General features: G+C 41.9%; 1 protein-coding gene across 4 annotated transcripts in view; it reads right to left on the reverse strand.

Annotated features, from left to right (window-relative positions):
• SSR1 (signal sequence receptor subunit 1) overlaps positions 1 to 21,698 on the reverse strand; it is a 54,568-nt gene extending 32,870 nt beyond the window's left edge. For 3 of the 4 annotated variants that reach the window (XM_074398420.1, XM_010338068.3, XM_074398419.1), the window contains exons 1-6: positions 21,519 to 21,698; positions 17,621 to 17,733; positions 9,515 to 9,602; positions 7,921 to 8,183; positions 2,747 to 2,823; positions 1,924 to 2,002 (exon numbers count right to left, since the gene is read on the reverse strand). In XM_074398420.1, the coding sequence (XP_074254521.1) occupies positions 1,924 to 2,002; positions 2,747 to 2,823; positions 7,921 to 8,183; positions 9,515 to 9,602; positions 17,621 to 17,733; positions 21,519 to 21,597 (699 nt within the window). In that variant the 5' untranslated portion in view covers positions 21,598 to 21,698. The remainder of the gene's footprint in view (positions 1 to 1,923; positions 2,003 to 2,746; positions 2,824 to 7,920; positions 8,184 to 9,514; positions 9,603 to 17,620; positions 17,734 to 21,518) is intronic. The other variant, XM_003927371.4, reaches the window with a different exon arrangement.
• Between the last annotated feature and the right edge of the window lie 532 nt (positions 21,699 to 22,230).

Raw genomic sequence — 22,230 nt, forward strand, 5'->3', positions numbered from 1 at the left:
CCTAGAGTATTTACAGCAAAACTGCTAGAAAGTAATTTAAGTGACTCATTATTTAGCCTTGCTCTAAAAAAAACCCAAGAAACCAACAATCCTCAGTTATCTACATAAAAAACAGTATTAATTATATAATCCACAACTTAGAACCTGAATACAGAGAGGTAACTTATAAGAATGGTTTCATTTAAGGCCCAGCGCGGTGGCTCAAGCCTGTAATCCCAGCACTTTGGGAGGCCAAGGCGGGTGGATCACGAGGTCAAGAGATCGAGACCATCCTGGTCAACATGGTGAAACCCCGTCTCTACTAAAAATACACAAAAAATTAGCCGGGCATGGTGGCGCGTGCCTGTAATCCCAGCTACTCAGAAGGCTGAGGCAGGAGAATTGCCTCAACCCAGGAAGCGGAGGTTGCAGTGAGCCGAGATCGCGCCATTGCACTCCAGCCTGGGTAACGAGTGAAACTCCATCTCAAAAAAAAAAAAAAAAAAAAAAAAAGAATGGTTTCATTTAGATGGAAAAAAATGGAGATGCAGTTATCCCTAATACATAAATTTACAGCAAAAATTCCAACCATTAAGTTTTAGAAATTAACATTTAAGCGAAAGTGTTTCTTTTAAAGAGAAAGAGCTTAATAGTAACATTCATTGTAAATTTTAATATAGATTTGACTCCCTGACTTAAGGCTTAATAAATATTCATCAAAATGACTAGCAATTAAGATTTAATGATTATACTAACATTTGATAACAATATTTTATACTTTCTCACTGAGAGAAACAACATAGGTTTTGTTTCTGTAGGCTGGGGGAAAGGAAAGGAGGAGGGTGAGTGAGGGAATGGGGAAGAGGAGGGAAATAAGGATGTAGTAAGGAATGAGTCCAGAGTGACAACCATGACCACGGCAGATCCTAAGTGTTACCATTTATTACTCTAGCCACAAAAACAGAATTATGACTGATACAACAAAATTTGTTTTCTTTTTCCAATGAAAGGTCTCGTTTACTAATTAAGGATTACTCCTATAATTAAGAGTATTAAAGCAGGCTGGGTATGGTGGCTCATGCCCGCAATTCCAACACTTAGGGAAGCCAATGTGAGAGGATAGCTTGAACCTGAAAGTTTGAGACCAGACTGGGCAACATGGCAAAACCCCGTCTCTACAAAAATTAGCCAGGTGTGGTGGCATGCACTTGTTAGTCCTAGCTACTCAGGAAGCTGAGGTGGGAGCTCAGCTTTGAGCCCGGAAGGTGGAGGTTGCAGTGAGCCAAGATCATGCCACTGCACTCCACCCTAGATGAGAGAGCCAGATTCTTGTCTCCAAAAAAAAAAAAAAGAATATTAAAGAAAATATAAAAGCTAGATTATGCTACATATATGCTATAATATACCCATTAAAATGTATAGAAAACAGAACAATAAAATCTGAGGTAAAGATCACTCTGAAGGGCACAAAGGACACTAATTCTATGTGTGTATCAAAGTCTAAATGAAGCCAGGCATGTGTGGCTCACACCTATAATCCCAATACTTTGGGAGACCAAGGTGGGCAGATTGCTGGAGTTCAGGAGTCTGAGTCCAGCCTGACCAATAGGGCAAAACCCTCTCCCTACAAAAAAATTTAAAAAATTAGCCAGGTGTGATGGCATACACATATGGTCCCAGCCAATCGGGAGGCAGAGTTGAGAGGATCACTTGAGCCCAGGAGGTCAAGGTAGAAAGGGAAAGGAAAGGAAGAAAGTCAGTGCAAATGAATCAATTTACATATCCGATGTCTCACCTTCAGGTGTTGTTCTAAAATGGTACAACAAAGTTCTAAGCATACAAACCCACAGTGACAGTATGAGGCCACAAAGAACTAGACTGTGCTTAACTTAGTACTTAACAACTTTGGAAATATGGCTGTAAAAAGTGTTCATCCATAATTACCTTTCTAGATTCTAGGAGTTGATGAAGGCCAACAATAACCAGAAGCCCAAGACCAGCAAGGAACATATACATAAAGATTCTGGTACAAAAGGAGAAAATATGAACTGCCTTTAATTCACAGGAAATACCACAGCTACTTACAACTATAATTCTAATACATGATAGAAGCTTTCCAAATAACTTGTGGAGAAAAGAAATAAAATACTTGGTATTCAACTTAAATCCAGGCAGTTAAGTTTTATAAATTACCTTTAAGAGCAATTAGTCAAAAAAAAAAAAAAACACACTCACACAAAACTATGATTGAAAATAGAATTAAAATTTGACATATTCAAAAGCTCAGTTTACAAAATAATTGCACTAATTTCATCTGCCTATTACATTATTTTGCACAATCCAATTTAAAAATTACCTTAAGTGTATTACATGTAAGTTTAGAGTAAAAAAAGATTCATCAAACACTTAACTTTTTCAAGATAAAATCTTCTAACTTATGTTTTCAACAGTAATTTCAGACGCATGAGACTTAGTTTAGGCTGGTGAACAGTTTATAAGCATGGGGTAGAAAATTTAGACAAGAGGAAGGACAGAGAGCCAATACTAACTTTTAAAGAGATTCTTCCATCAGTTTCAACTATCTTTCCTAATTTGACTTTAATAGTTATAAGAATCACCTAAAGTATGAATGAATGTAGTAAGGATTTCACCAAATCTATACAGTCCATTTGATTTTCACCATCTAAAAAAATGCTGAAACAGAAGCAAGCCTTCCAGTCTTACTTTAGGAGCAAGATCAAGATCAAATACTACAACTTTCACTTACGTTTCTCCATCTAACCCATCCTCTCTTTCAATAACTGTAACTGTTTGATTGAAGACTGCATCTTGGAATACATTGCCCTGTTTAAAAAAAAAAAAAAATCAGAAAAATCTAAAATGCAATGAAGGAAGGAAAACTTGTAACATTACTTAAAACAGTTACCCTAACAGATTGAATATAGCTTTCCCATTACTTAGAAGATTAGTAAGACTCAACAAATTCATATGTAATTGCCCTATTCTGTCAGGGACTAAACACTGTTATTTTCTTGCATAAAATAAAAATGCCTCCGGACCAGGTGAAGTGGCGCATGCCTGTGGTCCCAGCTACTCCAGGGGGCTGAGACAGGAGGATTGCTTGAACACCGGAGTTTTGAGTCCAGCCTAGCAACAAACATTGCGAGACCCACACCCCTTAAAAAAAAGTCACCAACTTTGCCAAAGTTTTCCCCTGAACTTTCATTAGGGGTTGGGGTAGTGGTGTGAGGACGCAGAAAGTAAAATAAAAATGAGATTAAATGTGCATAAAGAAACAAAGGTCACAGCATTCATGCACCAACAGCTTTACCTTCTGTTGTTTGCAACCCTTCAAAACAAGGAAGGAAGAAAAAGTACAGTGGCAGCTGCAGTAGCAGGTCATTTTAAGAACTAGATCAGAACAAAAGTCAAATTCATGTTCTAAAATGACAGTTGGCTGGAAACCAATTTCTTTATAATAAATGGATTGGTCACTTTAGGTATGAAAATATTTTTCTGTTGTGGTCTTGAAATCATTTCAGCAGTTCGCAATTTTAGTTTTAAAATGCATTAGACTCACTGGGGCAATACACAGCTATTCTTAAGTGTCTGATATTTCACACAAAGGTTAGCACTTTTTCAAAACTGTCACTTGTTAACTGTAATTATGTAAGTTTTACTTCAAGATCCTTCAATTTGCATTCCTTTATTGAAATTTTCAGGAATAACACACAGATAAAAAAACAGTGGTAGAGGTGAATTTAAGAAAAGGAACTAGGCTGGGCACGGTGGCTCACATCTGTAACCCCAGTGCTTTGGGAGGCCAAGGTAGGTGGATCACAAGGTCACGAGTTTGAGACCAGCCTGGCCAACATAGTGAAACCCCATCTCTACTAAATATACCAAAAAAAAAAAAAAAAAATTAGCTGGGCGCAGTGCACACACCTGTAATTCCAGCTATTCTGGAGTCTAAGGCAGTAGAATCGCTTAAAACAGGGAGTTGGAGGTTGCAGTGACCCGAGATTGTGCTATTGCACTCTAGCCCGGGCAATAGTGTGAGACTGTCTCAAAAAAAAAAAAAAAAAACTAAAACTACATATATACTTGTTGGATTAAACTTAATTCTACTCAAAAACAAGATAAAATCAATAATTCTTCAAGCTACTTATCAAGTTGAGGATGCTTAATAAATTATTTTGAAGACAGGATAAAAATACTTAATCCTCTCAACTAAGTAATCAGAAAACAAAGGAAAACTTGATTGCAGCACTAGAAATTTAACTCACACATAAGGTAAACATGTTAACACCAGGGTAATGAAAAGGTTGAATAAGCTTCCAAGACAAAATAAAATTTCCTTCTCTGGAAACTTTTTAACAAAGGAATGGGAGAGATTCAAGATGGCTGATCACTAGCAGCTCGGGATTGTAGCTCCCAGTGAAATCACAGAGAAAAAGACACCACACTTTCAGATGAATTTTTGTTTCTCACGCACCAGGAGATTCCCAGCGGAGGAACCCCATGGGTTGCCAGTGCAACTCTTGTGGCCAGCAAGGCGGTTTTGCTGCCACCTTGGTGCGGTGGTTCTTGGTGCAGAGTCAGAAAAGCACCATCAGTCTTAATGCCGCTGTAGGTTGCTCAGATTTTAGCGCTGGGAATCAACAAGTTGGACGTCCACTCAGAAACCCAATTATAAAGATAATTATAAAGACCACAAATGGATAAATCTATAATGAAAGGAAGAAACCAGCCTAAAAAGGCTGAAAATACCCAAAATCAGAACGCCTCTCCCTCTACAGGGGATCGCAGTTCCTCATCAGCAACAGAACAAGGCCTGATGGAGAACGAGTGCATTCCATTAACAGAAGCAGGCTTCAAAAGGTGGATGATAAGAAACTTCTGTGAGTTTAAAAAACTTGTTCTAACCCAATGCAAAGAAACGAAGAACTCTGAAAAAAGGTTTGATGAAATGTTAACAAGAATACACAATTTAGAGAGAAATATAATGGAGCAGAAAAACACAACACGAGAACTTCACGAAGTATGCACAAGTTTTAACAGCCGAATTGATGAAGCAGAAGAAAAGATATCAGAGGTCGAAGACCAACTTAATGAAATAAAATGAGAAGACAAGTTTAGAGAAAAAAGGATAAAAAGGAATGAGCAAAGTCTCCAAGAAATATGGGACTATGTGAAAAGACCTAATCTATGTTTGATAGGTGTACCTGAATGTGACGAAGAGAATCAATCCAAGCTGGAAAATACGCTTCAGGATATTATTCAGGAAAACTTTCGCAACCTAGCAAGGCAGGACAATATTCAACTCCAGGTAATACAGAGACCACCACAAAGATATTCCTCAAGAAGACCAACCTCGGCCGGGCGCGGTGGCTCACGCCTGTAATTCCAGCACTTTGGGAGGCCAAGGCGGGTGGATCATGAGGTCAAGAGATCGAGACCATCCTGGTCAACATGGTGAAACCCCATCTCTACTAAAAATACAAAAAATTAGCTGGGCATGGTGGCACATGCCTGTAATCTCAGCTACTCAGAAGGCTGAGGCAGGAGAACTGCCTGAACCCAGGAGGCGGAGGTTGCGGTGAGCTGAGACCATGCCATTGCACTCCAGCCTGGGTAACAAGAGTGAAACTCCGCCTCAAAAAAATAAAATTAAATTAAAAAAAAAAAAAGAGAAGACCAACCTCAAGGCACATAATCGCCAGATTCACCAGGGTTGAAGTGAAGGAGAAAATACTGAGGGCAGCCAGAGAGAAAGGTCAGGTTACCCACAAAGGGAAGCCTATTAGACTCACAGCAGATCTCTCAACAGAAACCCTACAAGCCAGAAGAGAGTGGGGGCCAATATTCGACATCCTTAAAGAAAAGAACTTTCAACTCAGAATTTTACATCCAGCCAAACTAAGCTTCGTAAGCGAAGGAAAAATAAAACCTTTTGCGAACAAGCAAGCACTCAGAGATTTCATCACCACCAGGCCTGCTTTACAAGAGCTCCTGAAAGAGGCACTAAACATAGAAAGGAACAACCAGTACCAGCCACTCCAAAAACATACCAAATGGTAAAAAGCATCAACACAATGAAGAAACTGCATCAACTAACAGGCAAAACAGCCAGCTAACATTAAATGGCAGTATTAAACTCATATATATTATTATTAATTCTAAATTTAAATAGACTAAATCCCCCAATCCAAAGACACAGACAGGCAAATTGGATGAAAAGCTAAAACCTATCGGTATGCTGCATCCAGACCCATCTCACATGCAAGGATACACAAAGACTTGGAGAAAGATTTACCAACCAAATAGAGAGCAAAAATAAATAAATAAAAAGGAGTTGCAATTTCTGCGTCTGATAAAATAGTCTTTAAAGCAACAAAGATCAAAAGAAGCAAAGAAGGATATTACATAATGATAAAAGGATCAACACAACAAGAAGAGCTAAAGATCCTAAATATATACGCACCCAATACAGGAACACCCAGATATGTAAGACTTATAAAGGGACTTAGACTCCCACACAACAATAGTGGGAGACTCCAACATCAATATTAGATAGATCAGTGAGACAGAAAATTAACAATGATATCTAGGATTTGAACTCAGATCCGGAACAAGTAAACTCAATTAACATTTATAGAACTCCCCCCTTTAAATACACAAAATATACACTCTTATCAGTACCACATCATACCTACTTACAGGTTTAAATGAAATATTGGTTGGCTGCTTGTTATTTTCTTCTCTCTCTCTTTTTTTTTATGTCTCTATTATTAAGCACAATTATAGGCATACCCATTTTTAGACTGCATTCTAGCCCGGGCAATAAAGCAACACCCCCGTTCTCTCTCCCTCTTCCTCCTTCTTCCTCTCCTTCATTCTTTTTTATTTACTTTATTATTATTTTTTTTTCATTTTCTTTATTATTCTTTTCTCTTTTTCTTTAAAAAAACACACACACACAAAAAACAAAGGAATGGTTTAGATGTGCTCTCATTTGAAGGAGGACCTACTTCTGGGTTTCTCATTCAGTCACTGATGACTTATACATAATATACATATTAAAAGTCATAAGGCATCAGGCCTTATATATTCCTAAATAAAAAATAAAAAGTTTTTCCTAAATAAAAAAATAAATGATAAATCTTGCCACTAAAACACTGAAAACATATGGTTCTATTTTATCTATGGAGTCTATAAAATGATGGGAAAACAGTTATAGAAAGTCTTTAAACTTACAAATAGCAGTAAAATGGGCCAAATGCATGCAACAAAAGATCTTTTGTTTTCTTGAGATGAAGTCTGGCTCTGTTGCCAAGGCTGGAGTGCAATGGCACAGTCTTGGCTCACGGCCACCTCCGCCTCTCAAGTGATTCTCTTGCCTCAGCCTCCTGAGTAGCTGGGATTACAGGTGACCACCACCACACTCAGCAAATGTTTGTATTTTTAGTAGAGATAGGGTTCCACCAGGTTGGCCAGGCTGGTCTCGAACTCTTCACCTCAGGTGATCCACCCACCTCGGCCTCCCAAAGTGCTGGGATTACAGGCATAAGCCACAGCGCCTGGCAACAGAACTTAACATCTGAATAAGCAGTAGACTCTATTGTGTGTCTTACTGCTCCTTTTCCCATTAAGATCCAGCTCATAGCTTTATTTACATCTCCATTTTCACTTTCACTCCCACACAATAGCACCTTATTCCCCTTATCTCTAGTATGCATCACTTAGCACGTTCTAGTGCCTGTTTCCATCTATCTCTCCCACTGGATTATAGACTTGAAGAAGAAATTTATCTTTGCTTCCCTGGTGGCTATCACAGGTTCAACCACAAAACAGGCACCTGAAGGAACAGATGAATTCTATTAACATCACTGTCCCCATCCACCTCTAACTTAAACAAAAAGAAGGTTTAGAGGATCTTACGTTCAAATCTTTGTAGTTCAGATTGATGACCAAACCAAAAGGTCGTCCACCCATAGGTTCTGCAGGAATGAAAGAATACTCAAAAGTTGCCTGTCTCTGGGGTGGCACTACAGTGTTCAGAGGAAGAGCTGTGAAATTCTGGATATAAAACTGGTAGTCCTGAGGATAACGGAATGAGGCATCTAAGGATTCAACAATAAAATCCTCTGTACCCTTGTTGGTAAAGCCTACCAGGAACTTCACAATGTTATTTGCTGGAAAATCTGAGAAACAAAAGAGAGACAAGAAAATTAGAACGCATGGAAAGAGCACACAATTTTTAAAAAGGCATTACTAATGGATTTGGCACCCTTTCATATGGACCTGGTGTCAGAATCCTTCACAGCAGAGCACACCAGTCACCCACTAACTAGAAATTGATTAGAGTGGCTGTGCAGCCCGAAATCCTTTTGTCTGTGGTCTAGCATTCCCACAAAAGCATTCAAATAAGGGTCTCAATTTCAGACCAGATCACATCCGAATCATGTGGTAAAAAGAGTTGTGTACTTTTGGCAGTGAAATAATCAAGCAGCAGGGTTACATGTGTTGGTGAAGTTACCTTCACCTCCAACTTAGTGTTATCTGTGCAGACAAATAGAAGAACGAAGAAAAAATAAAGTCCAAGAGTTTCATCTGAAACTACTATCTGTCAGAACATAAAAATTAATCAGGCAATCCCTATCCACTTTAAGCAATTAATCAAAATACAAATTTGAAGGCTGAGACCCAAGGATGTAGCTACAAAAATGGAAGAAAAAAAGCATAATCAAATTATACCTCTTTTAGGCATAAAGTTCAAAAGTACACAGGAATAAAACAGAAAATGTGAGAAGACCAAGAAAATTAAGAACTTTCAATATTAAGTCTTCAATAATTATACTGTAGTCTACAAAGCTGAGTTTCACCGAGTACAGCACAGGCTGTGAGGTCAACAGATCTAGGTCTGAATCCTGTATCCTCAAATCTATTTATGAACTGTGAGCCCTGAACCAGTTTCTTAACTTCTCGAAATCTCATTCAGCAATGACTATGCTTATTGGGTTTATTACAAATAATAATACATGCCAAGTATTGAGAACAGCGCACACCATATAACCCTCAATAAATAATCAGCCTAATTATTTTCTTTTAATAAAACCTAGGCTCTAACCTAGACCATACTGGAAAAATTAGGTATCTAATGGTTAACACTCAAAATATGACAAAGTTACTTCGCTGTGGCAGTTTGAAAATGTTTTAAAATATGATCGTTCTCAGGAGGCTGAGGCAGAAAAATCAATTAAACTTGGGAAGTGGAGGTTGCAGTGAGCCTGAGGGAGTCACTGCACTCCAGCCTGGGCAACAGAGCGAGACCCTGTCTCAGAAACAAAATTTCTGAAAAGGACAGTCAATTTAAACTAGGTAGTGTTTATTTTTCCTGTTAGTTTATTTATTTTTTACTGTGTCTATAGCACCAGCAATACTACTTTACAGATATGGGTATTCAGATATATAAGAGCAAGCTTGTCATTTTAAAATTCCTACATGTGAATTAAAACTAATACTTCTGGATTACCTTCTCCTTTTACAAATAGGATAGTGGTATCTGCACTTGGTGAAGCTTCAGGTTCACCTGACACATCTTCTTCCTCTTTATCTTCTGCCTAAGAAAAGGAACAATTAAGAGGAGATTACTACGGGAGAAAAAAAAAAATCATCATTTAAAAATAACAACTTGGCCTGGTGTGGTACTTTGGGAGGCTGAGGCTGGCAGATCACCAGAGGTCAGGAGCTCAAGACAAGCCTGGCCTACGTGGTGAAACCCCGTCTCTACTAAAAATACAAAAATTAGTTGGGTGTGGTGGCATGTGCCTGTAATCCCAGCTACTCAGGAGACTGAGGCAGGAGAATGGCTTGAACCCGGGAGGTGGAGGTTACAGTGAGCTGAGATCGTGCCACTGTGGGACTCTGTCTCAAAAAAAAATAAAGACTTCACTTTATGTTAGGGTGAAATATTGCTTCTCTATAGCTTTGCTGAGATTAGCAATTAAGAATTCCATCATACCTCATTAGTTAAAATAGAACTTCTAAGGTAGTACATCTTAAACAGTAATGTGCGTACCAATTCCCTAGGGATGTTGCAGATCTAATTCAGGTCTAGGGCAAAGCCTATCATTCTCTTTCTAACAAGCACCTAGAAAATGTCAAAGCTGATGGTATTTAGACCATATTGTGAACTGCAAGGTTCTACAACAGGGCTTGGTAAACTTTTTCTGAAAATGGCCAAAGAGCAAATAAGGCTTTGCAGACCATAACGTCTCTCTTGTGACTACTCAACTCTGGGGCTACTATGTGAAAGCAGCCCCAGACAATACGTAAATGAGTGGGCATAGCTGGATATGGCTTGCAGCCACATTTTTGCCCACCCCTGCTCTCAAGCACCTTGATAACAGCCTACAAAGACTTCCATTCTAATTAACAAAAAAATTTTCCTTTGAGAACCAGTTGCATAATTTTGAAGGAAAAAAAAAAGAGTGTACGGGCCGGGCGCGGTGGTTCACACCTGTAATGCCAGCACTTTGGGAGGCCGAGGAGGATGGATCACGAGGTCAAGAGCTCGAGACCAACCTGGTCAACATGGTGAAACCCCGTCTCTAATAAAAATACAAAGGTGCATGCCTGTAATCCTAGCTACTCAGAAGGCTGAGGCAGGAGAACTGCTTGAACCCAGGAGATGGAGGGTGCGGTGAGCCGAGATGGCGCCATTGCACTCCAGCCTGGGTAACAAGAGCAAAACTCCGTCTCAAAAAAAAAAAAAAAAAAAAAAGTGTGTGAACAGAGATCTTATTGGGATGACAGAAACGTACTAAAACTGAATTTGTGTTGCAGAACTTGGTAAATTTACTAAGTATATGTTTAAAACAGATAAATTGTATGACATGTAAACTGTATCTCAACAAAGTTTTTAAAAATGTGAACAAATTTTATTTAAAACTTTAAGCCAGGTGTGGTGGCATGTGCCTGTGGTCCCAGCTACTCGGGAGGCTGAGGCTAGAGGATCGCTTGAGCCCCGGAGTTCTGGGCTGTAATGCACTATGCCGATCAGGTGTCCACACTAAGTTCAGCATCAACATGGTGACCTTCTGGGAGCGGAGGACAACCAGGTTGCCTAAAGGGGGTATGGCGGGAGGTGAACCAGCCCAGGTCAGAAAAGGAACAGGTAAAAACTCCTGTGCTGATCAGTAGTGGGATCACGCCTGTGAATAGCCACTGCACTCCAGCCTGGGCAACACAGCGAGACTCCATCTCTTAAAAACAAAACAAAACAAAACAAAACAAACTTTAAACACAGTGCAGCATCATCTCTCCAGGCATCAATATGGATTAGGGACAGTCACATCTTTGAAGCATCCAGGTCTTTAATAAATTGAGATGCTATTGTTTCCTGGCATTTAACTTTTTTACTTGTATAAAATACTCCTTCCCCCAATAAGTAAAACTTGTCAAGAGCAAAGAGTGTCTCGTATTTTAAAATCCCCCACATCCAGCTCATTCACTTCAGAGAGAAGGCACTCAAACGCTTGTTCAGTGACTATGAAACTGTGTTGTACGTTATAGTTTAAGTATCCTTAACAATTTCTTTCGTTTACTAAGAGCAAGTTTCTACTTCTGAGAAAAGAGATCCACAAGTAGGAAAGGAGACCAGAGACAAGGAGGCTGAAACCATTAATGATAGGGATAAAGAGGAAACGGGTCTACTTCAGAAAGAGTTAAGGGAAATCCCTGAGATCTGATTAATGGGTTTTCAAATAAAAACCAATGGAAGAAGTAACAAGGCAACAGCTTGAATCACTAGAGCCACATCAAAACAGCAAAGCAAAGAGTTTATGGGGATGGGATGCATGGCAAATCCTAAATTCCATTTTGGATATATAAAATTTGAAGTACTCATGGAGCATTCAGATGAAACCATACTGTGAAGAGCTGGAAAAGAGCTACAACAGGACAACAATGGAAAACAAGGAATTTGGCAATTAGGTTGCTGGTGACCGTAGCAATACTAGTTTTACAAGATATACGGGACCAGACCATGATAGAGAATACATGTGAAGTGAGCAGAAGAGAGAAAAGCTGTACAAGTTTATCTTTCTTTTCTTTTTTTTTTTTTTTTTGAGATGGAATCTTGCTCTGTCACCCAGGCTAGAGTGCAGTGGCATGATCTCGGCTCACTTCAACCTCTGCCTCCCAAGTTCAAGTGATTGTCCTGCTGCAGCCTCCCGAGTAGCTGGGACTACAGACATGTGCCACCACGCTCAGCTAATTTTTGTATTTTTAGTAGAGACGGGGTTTCACCATGTGGGCCAGGATGGTCTCGATCTCCTGACCTTGTGATCCGCCACCTCGGCCTCCCAAAGTGCTGGGATTACAGGTGTGAGCCACCACGCCTGGCCTAAGGTCAGGACTTTGAGACCAGCCTGACCAACACGGTAAAACCCTGTCTCTACTAAAAATAGAAAAATTAGCCAGGTGTGGTGGTGTGCGCCTGTAATCCCAGCTACTCAGGAGGCTGAGACAGTAGAAAAATCACTTGAACCTGGGAGGCAGAGGTTGCAGTGAGCCGAGACTGCAGTGAGCCGAGACTGCACCATTCATTCCAGCCTGGGTGACAGAGTGAGACTGTCCCCTCCTAAAAAAAGTTAGTGTTATTACTGCTACAGCTCTTGTTTTAATAAACATAAACACAGCCGGGCGCGGTGGCTCACGCCTGTAATCCCAGCACTTTGGGAGGCCAAGGCGGGTGGATCACGAGGTCAAGAGATCGAGACCATCCTGGTAAACATGGTGAAACCCCGTCTCTACTAAAAATACAAAAAATTAGCTGGGCATGGTGGCGCGTGCCTGTAATCCCAGCTACTCAGGAGGCTGAGGCAGGAGATTTGCCTGAACCCAGGAGGCGGAGGTTGCGGTGAGCCGAGATCGCGCCATTGCACTCCAGCCTGGGTAACAAGAGCCAAACTCCATCTCAAAAAAAAAAAAAAAAACACATAAACACAAAAACCTCTATCATTTCTATGGGAAGGACAAAAAACCTTTCATTGCAACCCACAGTTTTGGAGAGTAAAGAATAATCAGCAGGGTAGAAACCCCCAAGGTGACTTAAAAAAAAAGCCGGGCGCAGTGGCTCAAGCCTGTAATCCCAGCACTTTGGGAGGCCGAGGCGGGTGGATCACGAGGTCAAGAGATCGAGACCATCCTGGTCAACATGGTGAAACCCCGTCTCTACTAAAAGTGCAAAAAATTAGCTGGGCATGGTGGCACGTGCCTGTAATCCCAGCTACTCAGGAGGCTGAGGCAGGAGAATTGCCTGAGCCCAGGAGGCGGAGGTTGCGGTGAGCCGAGATCGCGCCATTGCACTCCAGCCTGGGTAAGGAGAGTGAAACTCCGTCTCGAAAAAAAAAAAAAAAAAGGTTTGCCTTCAAAAATTCTGAACGAGTAAGCTGCATCTAAACCAGCTGTTGATATCTCAGATCTTATGAAAAACCCCCCTTTCCTTCGCCTGACTCCAGGACACAGGCCCAGTGCAAAGGATCCTTCCACATCTCCCAATTCCTTGATGACTTGGCAGCTGAGAATAAGGTGATAAAGAAACCTTGGGAACAGCAGCAGTAGGTGAACCTTCTAGCTCATTCAGTTCTTGAGGTGCTTCTGTAGCAGCCTTGGCTCTGAGGGACCATCTTTCTTAGACAGTCTACACACTAGCTTACCCCTGCTGGTATGGACTAGTCCAATGGAAGGTAATACTTTTCCTGCCTTCCTATTTCAATCTACCTTAATTATTTTCTGATTTGAGATAAGCAACAAAGCAGAGGGCACTAACACTTTTGCACTAATTGGCCAGGGTAGAAAGTGGACAATCAGAGTTTTTCTCTTCCTCTAATGTTTCTTAAGGCAGGAGAAATGATTATGGTATGGAAAAGTTCTGGCCAATGACATAAGGCTATCAAGCATCTACCAGTTCCCTTCTCTACTCCTCTACCCTTTTCTTACTTATTTTTTTTAGAGACAGGGTCTGATGACTCTATCACCCAGGCCGGAGTGCAGTGGCACAATCATAGCTCACTGTAACCTTGAATTCCTGGGCTTAAGCGACCTTCCTGTCTCCAGTAGTTAGGATTACAGGGACAGCTAATTTTTTAGTAGAGATGATGTCATGCTATTTTGGCCAGGAGGTCTCATACTCCTGGCCTCAAGTGATCCTCCTGCCCTGGCCTCTCAAAGAACTGGGATTACAGGTGTGCCTCATGGCATTCAGCATCTCTCTTCCACCCTCTTCCTCCACAGTAAGTACATTCCAGTGCCAGAGAGCCCAAGTAATTTCATAAAATTGGTTATAATGATATAATCCCTCACTAAATTTCAGTACATGCACAAATTTCAGTGCCCCAAATACCACCTTTAATCCTAAATTCCTAGATGAATTCCCTTCCAACTATCACTCTAAGTTATCTTACCACAAGTGATTAAATATTGATTAACAACAATGCAGCAGAAATGTATTAATCTAGTTAAAGCTGTTGACTTAATGCAGGCTGAGTTGAAGATGTGGAGTCTTAACATAAACCCTAAAAGTATGTGTCTACATATATATGAAAGGCTTGACTCACAGGTAATCAGTAAGGGGTTCCTAAAGAGGGAGAAATTAGGAGAGTACACAAATTACTAGAGACCTCCTATCCAGATAAAACAGTATGTGCGGAAGTATAAAAATAACTCAAAAACACCAATAAAATAGCAACAGATTAGCTTAGTTGGAAGATACACTCCATAAAAAAGAAGATAAGTCAAAAAAGAAGCAGGATTCTACACATAAGACTAAATATTTTGACACTGAAATAAGAAAACAGGGCCAGGTACTGTGTAATCCCAGTACTTTGGGAGGCCGAGGTGGGCAGATCACAAGGTAGGAGATCAAGACCATCCTGGCTAATACAGTGAAACCTCGTCTCTACTAAAAATACAAAAAGTTAGCCGGGCGTGGTGGCACGCGCCTGTAGTGCCAGGCACTCGGGAGGCTGAGGCAGGAGAATCACCTGAACCCAAGAGGTGGAGTTTGCAGTGAGCCAAGATCTCACCACTCTACTCCATCCTGGGCAACAGAGGAGATTCCATCTCAAAAAAAAGAAAATAGAAAACTAGTGATTTAATTTAGAAGGAAATGACAAAATCTGGAATCATAAAAGGTTCCAGGTTCAAGTATGACAATGAAAAGAGAAAAAAAGAAAAAAACTGTGTAGGATGGTTATAGTCGTTTCAGAGAGGAAAATAAAATTAGCTAGATGCGTATTCACTACCATGAGATAAAAAAGAAAACACTTTGCTAGATGCATTAGATGCATGTTTCAATAATCCCAATTCCAGCCCAATATTCTTACTGTTGTATTATAATTACATGGTAAACATTTCAGAGCTGAACAACTTTTAAGAGATCATCTCGCCAGGCGCGGTGGCTCAAGCCTGTAATCCCAGCACTTTGGGAGGCCGAGGCGGGTGGATCACGAGGTCGAGAGATCGAGACCATCCTGGTCAACATGGTGAAACCCCATCTCTACTAAAAACACAAAAAAATTAGCTGGGCATGGTGGTGCGTGCCTGTAATCCCAGCTACTCAGGAGACTGAGGCAGGAGAATTGCCTGAACCCAGGAGGCGGAGGTTGCGGTGAGCCGAGATCGCGCCATTGCACTCCAGCCTGGGTAACAAGAGCGAAAACTCCGTCTCAAAAAAAAAAAAAAAAAAAAAGAGAGATCGTCTCTAACCCTCTTACTCTTCACAGGATATATTTTACATACTGTTGCCGTCTGCTTCTCACCCCCTGCCATTAAAACATACATACCTGCCCCAAAAAGTCTAAAAGAGCAGAGAAAATATCTGGTTTGCACACCCAGCACCAAGAACACTGCCTGGTACATCATAAGGACTCAGAAATAAAAATAAGCAAGGAAAAAGAATAAAAACAGAATAAAAGCGAGCAAGCAAAAAAGAAACTGAGACAGCCGGGCGCGGTGGCTCACGCCTGTAATCCCAGCACTTTGGGAGGCTGAGGCGGGTGGATCACGAGGTCAAGAGATCGAGACCATCCTGGTCAACATGGTGAAACCCCGTCTCTACTAAAAATACAAAAAATTAGCTGGGCGTGGTGGCGCGTGCCTGTAATCCCAGCTACTCGGGAGGCTGAGGCAGGAGAACTGCCTGAACCCAGGAGGCGGAGGTTGCGGTGAGCCGAGATCGCGCCATTGCACTCCAGCCTGGGTAACAAGAGCGAAACTCCGTCTCAAAAAAAAAAAAAAAAAAAGAAGAAGAAACTGAGACTCACAGAGATAACTCAGAAGGCTAAGTAGCAAGTACCCCAAATCTATGAACCCATGGTCCAGAGCTATTTCTATGTTGTTACTCTTCTAGACTCATGTCACCATGATCTTGAATTGTTAATTATTTTACATCTCCTCCCCTGTTCCAGAAAATACTTAGGCTCTATTCTCAATGACTGGTGCCTATTCTCCCAACTTCAGTACATTTTGATCACATTAAAAAACCTCTAGGCCGAGCGCGGTGGCTCAAGCCTGTAATCCCAGCACTTTGGGAGGCCAAGGCAGGTGGATCACGAGGTCAAGAGATCGAGACCATCCTGGTCAACATGGTGAAACCCCATCTCTACTAAATATACAAAAAACTAGCTGGACATGGTGGCACGTGCCTGTAATCCCAGCTACTCGGGAGGCTGAGGCAGGAGAATTGCCTGAGCCCAGGAGGCGGAGGTTGCGGTGACCTGAGATCGCGCCATTGCACTGCAGCCTGGGTAACAAGAGCGAAACTCTGTCTTAAGAAAAAAAAAAAACACCTCTAAAAGCTGGGATTTAAAATTTTTGCATAAGGATAAACTCTAGGCCAGGTGTGGTGGCTCATGGCCATAATCCCAGTGCTTTGGGAGGTTGAGACATGAGAATCATCACTTGAGCCCAGAACTTCAAGACCAGTCTGGGCAACATAGCAAGACCCTGTCGCTGCAAAAAAAAAAAAAAATTACAAAAAATTAGCTAGGCTTGTTGGGGCGTGACTGTAGTCCTAGCTACTAGGAGGCTGAGACAGGAGGATCCCTTGAGCCCAGGAGTTCAAGGCTGTAGTAAGCTACACTCATGCCACTGAACTCCAGCAAAAGAGCACATCTCTGTCTCTAAAAATAAATAAATAAGGATAAATTCTAGATGTACTATTGGTAGGGTTTCGCTGTGTCCCCAGCCAAATCTCATCTTGAATTGTAGTTCTCATAATTCCCACATTGTGGGAGAAACCTGGTGGGAAGTAAATGAATCATGGGGATAGCTACCTCCATGCTGTTCTCATGACAGTGAGTTCTCACAAGACCTGATGCTTTTTATAAGGGGCTTTCCCCACCCTTTGCTCTGCCCTTCTCCTTGCTGTTGCCATGTGAAAAACATGCTTGCTTCCCCTTCTGCCATGATGGTAAGTTTCCTGAGGCCTCCCCAGTCATGCTGAACTGCGAATCAATTAAACCTCTTTCCTTTATAAATTACCCAGTCTTGGGTATGTCTTTATTAGCAGCATGAGAACAGATTAATATAATTACAAACATTTTACACATATTAAATAGTATATAACACTAACCAAATCTGTGGGTTCATCTTCTTCTACCTCAGCTTCATCATCTTCATCCTCAATTATGGAATCTTCCACTGTTTCTTCATCCTCTGTAAGATCTTGTGCCACTGCTAATGAACCTAATGATAAAATACAGAACAAGCAGTTAACCTTTATCCTGGAATACTCATTTTTTTTTTTTTTTACTATGAGATATAGGCAAAAAAGAAAAAGAAAAATCTTCCCTTGGACTAAGAAAATCTCCCAGTTCACCGGAATGATGCCAATTACAATGCATCTAAGAATATTCATATTATTTTATTTTACCAGCAGTCTCAACAACTACATGTCAATTTCTTTTTAAGACAGGGTCTTGCTCTGATGCCTAGGTGGGAGTAGTTGTACAGTCATAGCTTGCTGCAGCTTCGAACTACTGGGCCCGAGTGATCCTTCCACCTCAGCTTCCTGGGTAGCTAGAACTATAGGCATGAACCACTGCTTCCTGCCTGCATATTATTTTTAACGGAAAATGTGGTTTGATTTCAAAAAGTATCCAACAGACAGAAAAATGAACTGCACAAACTAAAGATGCCTTGAAGCACAAAGAACTTCAAGCAATTTTGTTAAGCAAATCAAGGAAAATAAATTTTTTCCAAAGGTAAGAAACTTCTCAATGTAATCCCTGTCATTAACAATATAAAGCAAACTAAACAACCTCCGTGTTTAAAAGAAAATAGCATTCTTGGCCAGAGGTGGCTCACATCTGTAATCTCAACACCTTGGGAAGCCCAGGTGGGCAGAACACGAGGAGTTTGAGACCAGCCTGGACAACATAGTGAAATCCCGTCTTTATTAAAAATACAAAAAAAAAAGGCCGGGCGCGGTGGCTCACGCCTGTAATCCCAGCACTTTGGGAGGCCGAGGTGGGTGGATCACGAGGTCAAGAGATCGAGACCATCCTGGTCAACATGGTGAAACCCCGTCTCTACTAAAAATACAAAAAATTAGCTGGGCATGGTGGCACATGCCTGTAATCCCAGCTACTCAGGAGGCTGAGGCAGGAGAATTGCCTGAACCCAGGAGGCGGAGGTTGCGGTGAGCCGAGATCGCGCCATTGCACTCCAGCCTGGGTAACGAGAGCAAAACTCCGCCTAAAAAAAAAAAAAAAAAAAAAAAAAAAAAAAATTAGCCAGGTATGGTGGTGCGCGCCTGTAGTCCCAGCTACTCCGGAGGCTGAGGCAGGATAATCGCTTGAATAAGGCAGGAGAATCCCAACCGCAGAGGTTGTAGTGAACGGAGATCATGCCACTGCATTCAGCTTAGATGACAGAGCAAGACTGTCTCTAAAAAAGCATCCTTAAGTTCTATGCAGGAAACATTGTTACCAGAGGTGACTACAGCTGAAACTCTTAGAACTCTCTAAAAAAAGCATCCTTAAGTTCTATGCAGGAAACATTGTTACCAGAGGTGACTACAGCTGAAACTCTTAGAACTTGATAGTCTGTAAGTCCCAGGAACAAACATCTGTATCATATCCATGGTAAAAACTAGCTTGTACGAAAAACATTGTTTAGTAAAAACTGTATTGGTAGCTTCAGGGTTGAGAGTAAAGAAAGAATCCAATTATTTTTGCAGATGGCTTCAAACATGTTTTAAGATACTTTATATTTCTCACACTTAATGTAATAAAATTAGTTATAATGCCAAAACAAAAACAAAAAAAAACATCGTTTTATAGGCAATAGTACTCTACATAAATCACATTAAATCTATTTCAGGCCAGACTCTAAAAAGAATTTCCAAGTTCTAGTGTCTTCCAACATCTCTCAGAAAAAATGATGATGTGGCAATTCTTTGGAGAAAAACCATGCAAAGGAAAGCATGTTTTTTACCCAAGAGAACCCAAGAGAAACACTATACATTAAGGACCATATTTTCTGTCTTTTCCATGTCTTTGAGTTTTCACTGGCTAAGATTATTGAAAAATATTAAAGAACACTGAACCATGCATTATGAACTGAAAAATAGATTTCATTGCCTGCTGAACAAAGACTAAAACAGTGGATTCACAACTTACAAGTCCTTTTCAAAAACCAGTAAAAAAAAAAAAAAAAACAAATCCACTGTCTGACATAATAATTTAAAGTTATTAAATTTGAGCACTTCGGAATATAAAGGCCTTTCACCGTATACTTAACGGATATTAAACAATTTTATTATTTTAATGTTAACCAATAACAATTTTGTCCCTATGAAGTCTAACAATCTTCATTCAACTGGAAAAACTGAATAAACATTTTCTTAAAAGTGAAACCATTGCTCACCAAAAATATTTTCAAGATATCAATTCCGTTTAGATAATGAATTGATGCTTCTTAGAAGTTTTTACAACTTGAGGCCGGGCGCGGTGGCTCAAGCCTGTAATCCCAGCACTTTGGGAGGCCGAGGCGGGTGGATCACAAGGTCGAGAGATCGAGACCAACCTGGTCAACATGGTGAAACCCCGTCTCTACTAAAAATACAAAAAATTAGCTGGGCATGGTGGCGCGTGCCTATAATCCCAGCTACTCAGGAGGCTGAGGCAGGAGAATTGCCTGAACCCAGGAGGCGGAGGTTGCGGTGAGCCGAGATCGTGCCATTGCACTCCAGCCTGGGTAACAAGAGCGAAACTCCGTCTCAAAAAAAAAAAAAAAAAAAAAAAAGAAGTTTTTACAACTTGAAAATAGCTCTAAATAGTTCTAAAACTAAATCTAGATTTGTCAAGTTTTCTTTTAAAAAGCTTAAAGAGAACCAGCAAACAACGCCCAAAGTAAAATAAACTCGTTGAACCTGCAGATGAACTCATTAATAGATCTGTTTAATTCTCCCACCTGGTTTTCTAACCATTAAACAAGCCAGTCACTTCACTTTTCATTGCAAAACAACTGGATACCTGCCACTACCATTAAGACACACGGCTTGCTTAAACTTACAGAATGAAAGGGAATGCTAGTGATATTTAGTAACTAATTATTTCACTTTACAAATTAGAAAGTCGAAGCTCATGACAAAACTTCCGGGCAGGAAGTTGCCACATTTTTACGTTCTGCTCAGTTATTTTCACACTGGGTTAACTGTTGCAAAGTGTAAATCTAGTTATTAAAAAAACTCGAAGTAGACTACATTTTTTTCAGCCCAATACGATGCTTCCACAAACAAAAAATGGATCCATGAAAAGAAAAGGAGAGATAGAAGGCAGAAGTAAGTAAGGGAGACATCCCGTAGGGAATCTTCAGTCCGCTTGGCATCAGGGGCGGATAACGGCGGTGACCGTGGGGGAGTTTTTCTGAAATCAAGCCGCCTAGTAACACATACGGGTTAAGGAGGGGTTGAAAGAGGCACATAATCATTGAAAACCGCACTCTTGATGGCTTAGATGTGTAGAAAACAAGGGTTTTAGTAAATGAATGAAAGCAAACTCCCGCAGTAGAAGCTAAAGACACGTCAGCCCTGAGCGCGAGGGGCTGGGGGTGGAGCAGAGCCAGAGGCGGCCAAAAGAAACAGCCCGGCCGCGGCGCGCTCGGAGCGCAGCGGTGTCCAGCGCCCCCTCGCCTCCTGCCGCAGCCGAGGACCCTCCAGCTCTGGCCGCTCCTGCAGACGTGGGTCCAGGGCCAGAGGAGCAAGCCCAGCCCTCGGCCGGCCACGAAGCAAGGCCGCCCGGGCATGGCCCCGCGCTCCGTTTGCAAGGGGCAGGCCGCAGCGGGGTCTCCAGCGCGCGGGGCGGCCCCTGCTGCTACGAGCCTAGGCGTAGGGAGGAGGCAGAGAGAGACCAGCGGGGTGGACGCGAACCCCAGGACCCGAGCGGCCACCGCCTCCAACTTCAAAATTGCGGTCGCTGGCATCTCGTTCCCGGCGCTCCCCTTCCGCACACTCCCCCTAGCCTCACCTCTGGAGCCGCCACGGAGCAAGACAGTAGCTGGGAACACGAGCAAGAGAAGCAGCAGCAAGCGGGGGAGGAGTCTCATGGTGCTGCCGGTCCAGTATCCAGGCTCCGTCCGCGAGGGCGCTCGGAGGCTCCAGCGGTAATGGCGTTACTCTTCATCCGGGCTCCGGGCGGCGAGGGGCGGGACACGTAGCACGCACGGGCCGTCGCCACGCTTCTCCCCTGCCGGGCCGGGGAACGCCGCCGACGTGGCCCCTCAGCGGCCGGAAGTCACGTGGCCGGTTGCCGGCTCCTCCAGGGCTCCCGCGAGAGTCGGCCTCCCGCTGCAGCAAGAGGGCGGCCGCCAGTGGTTGACGGTTCGCTCCGCCCGGCCCTTTTATCCCAATGAATTAGCGTCGTCGGCGGTTACTTTATTTGAATGACGATCCACTTCATAACGGCGATATAAGGAACATAAGCGGTCTTTATGTGGCATTTAAAAGCAAAAATTTTTTTTGGTGGAGAGGACATCGTTCGAAGGAAAAACCATGAAAATAGTGGAAAATCTTTGTCCCCTGTCTGCCCACACCCTCTCCCATGGTTTAAGTAATGACATTTCTTAAATTCTTTTTTTATTTTGAGACGGAGTCTTCCTCTGTCAGCCAGGCTGGAGTGCAGTGGCGCGACCGTGGCTCACTGCAACCTCCGCTTCTCGGTTTCAAGCGATTCTCCTGTC

This window comes from Saimiri boliviensis, chromosome 4, assembly GCF_048565385.1.
Source record: "Saimiri boliviensis isolate mSaiBol1 chromosome 4, mSaiBol1.pri, whole genome shotgun sequence".
NCBI classification, from domain to species: domain Eukaryota; kingdom Metazoa; phylum Chordata; class Mammalia; order Primates; family Cebidae; genus Saimiri; species Saimiri boliviensis.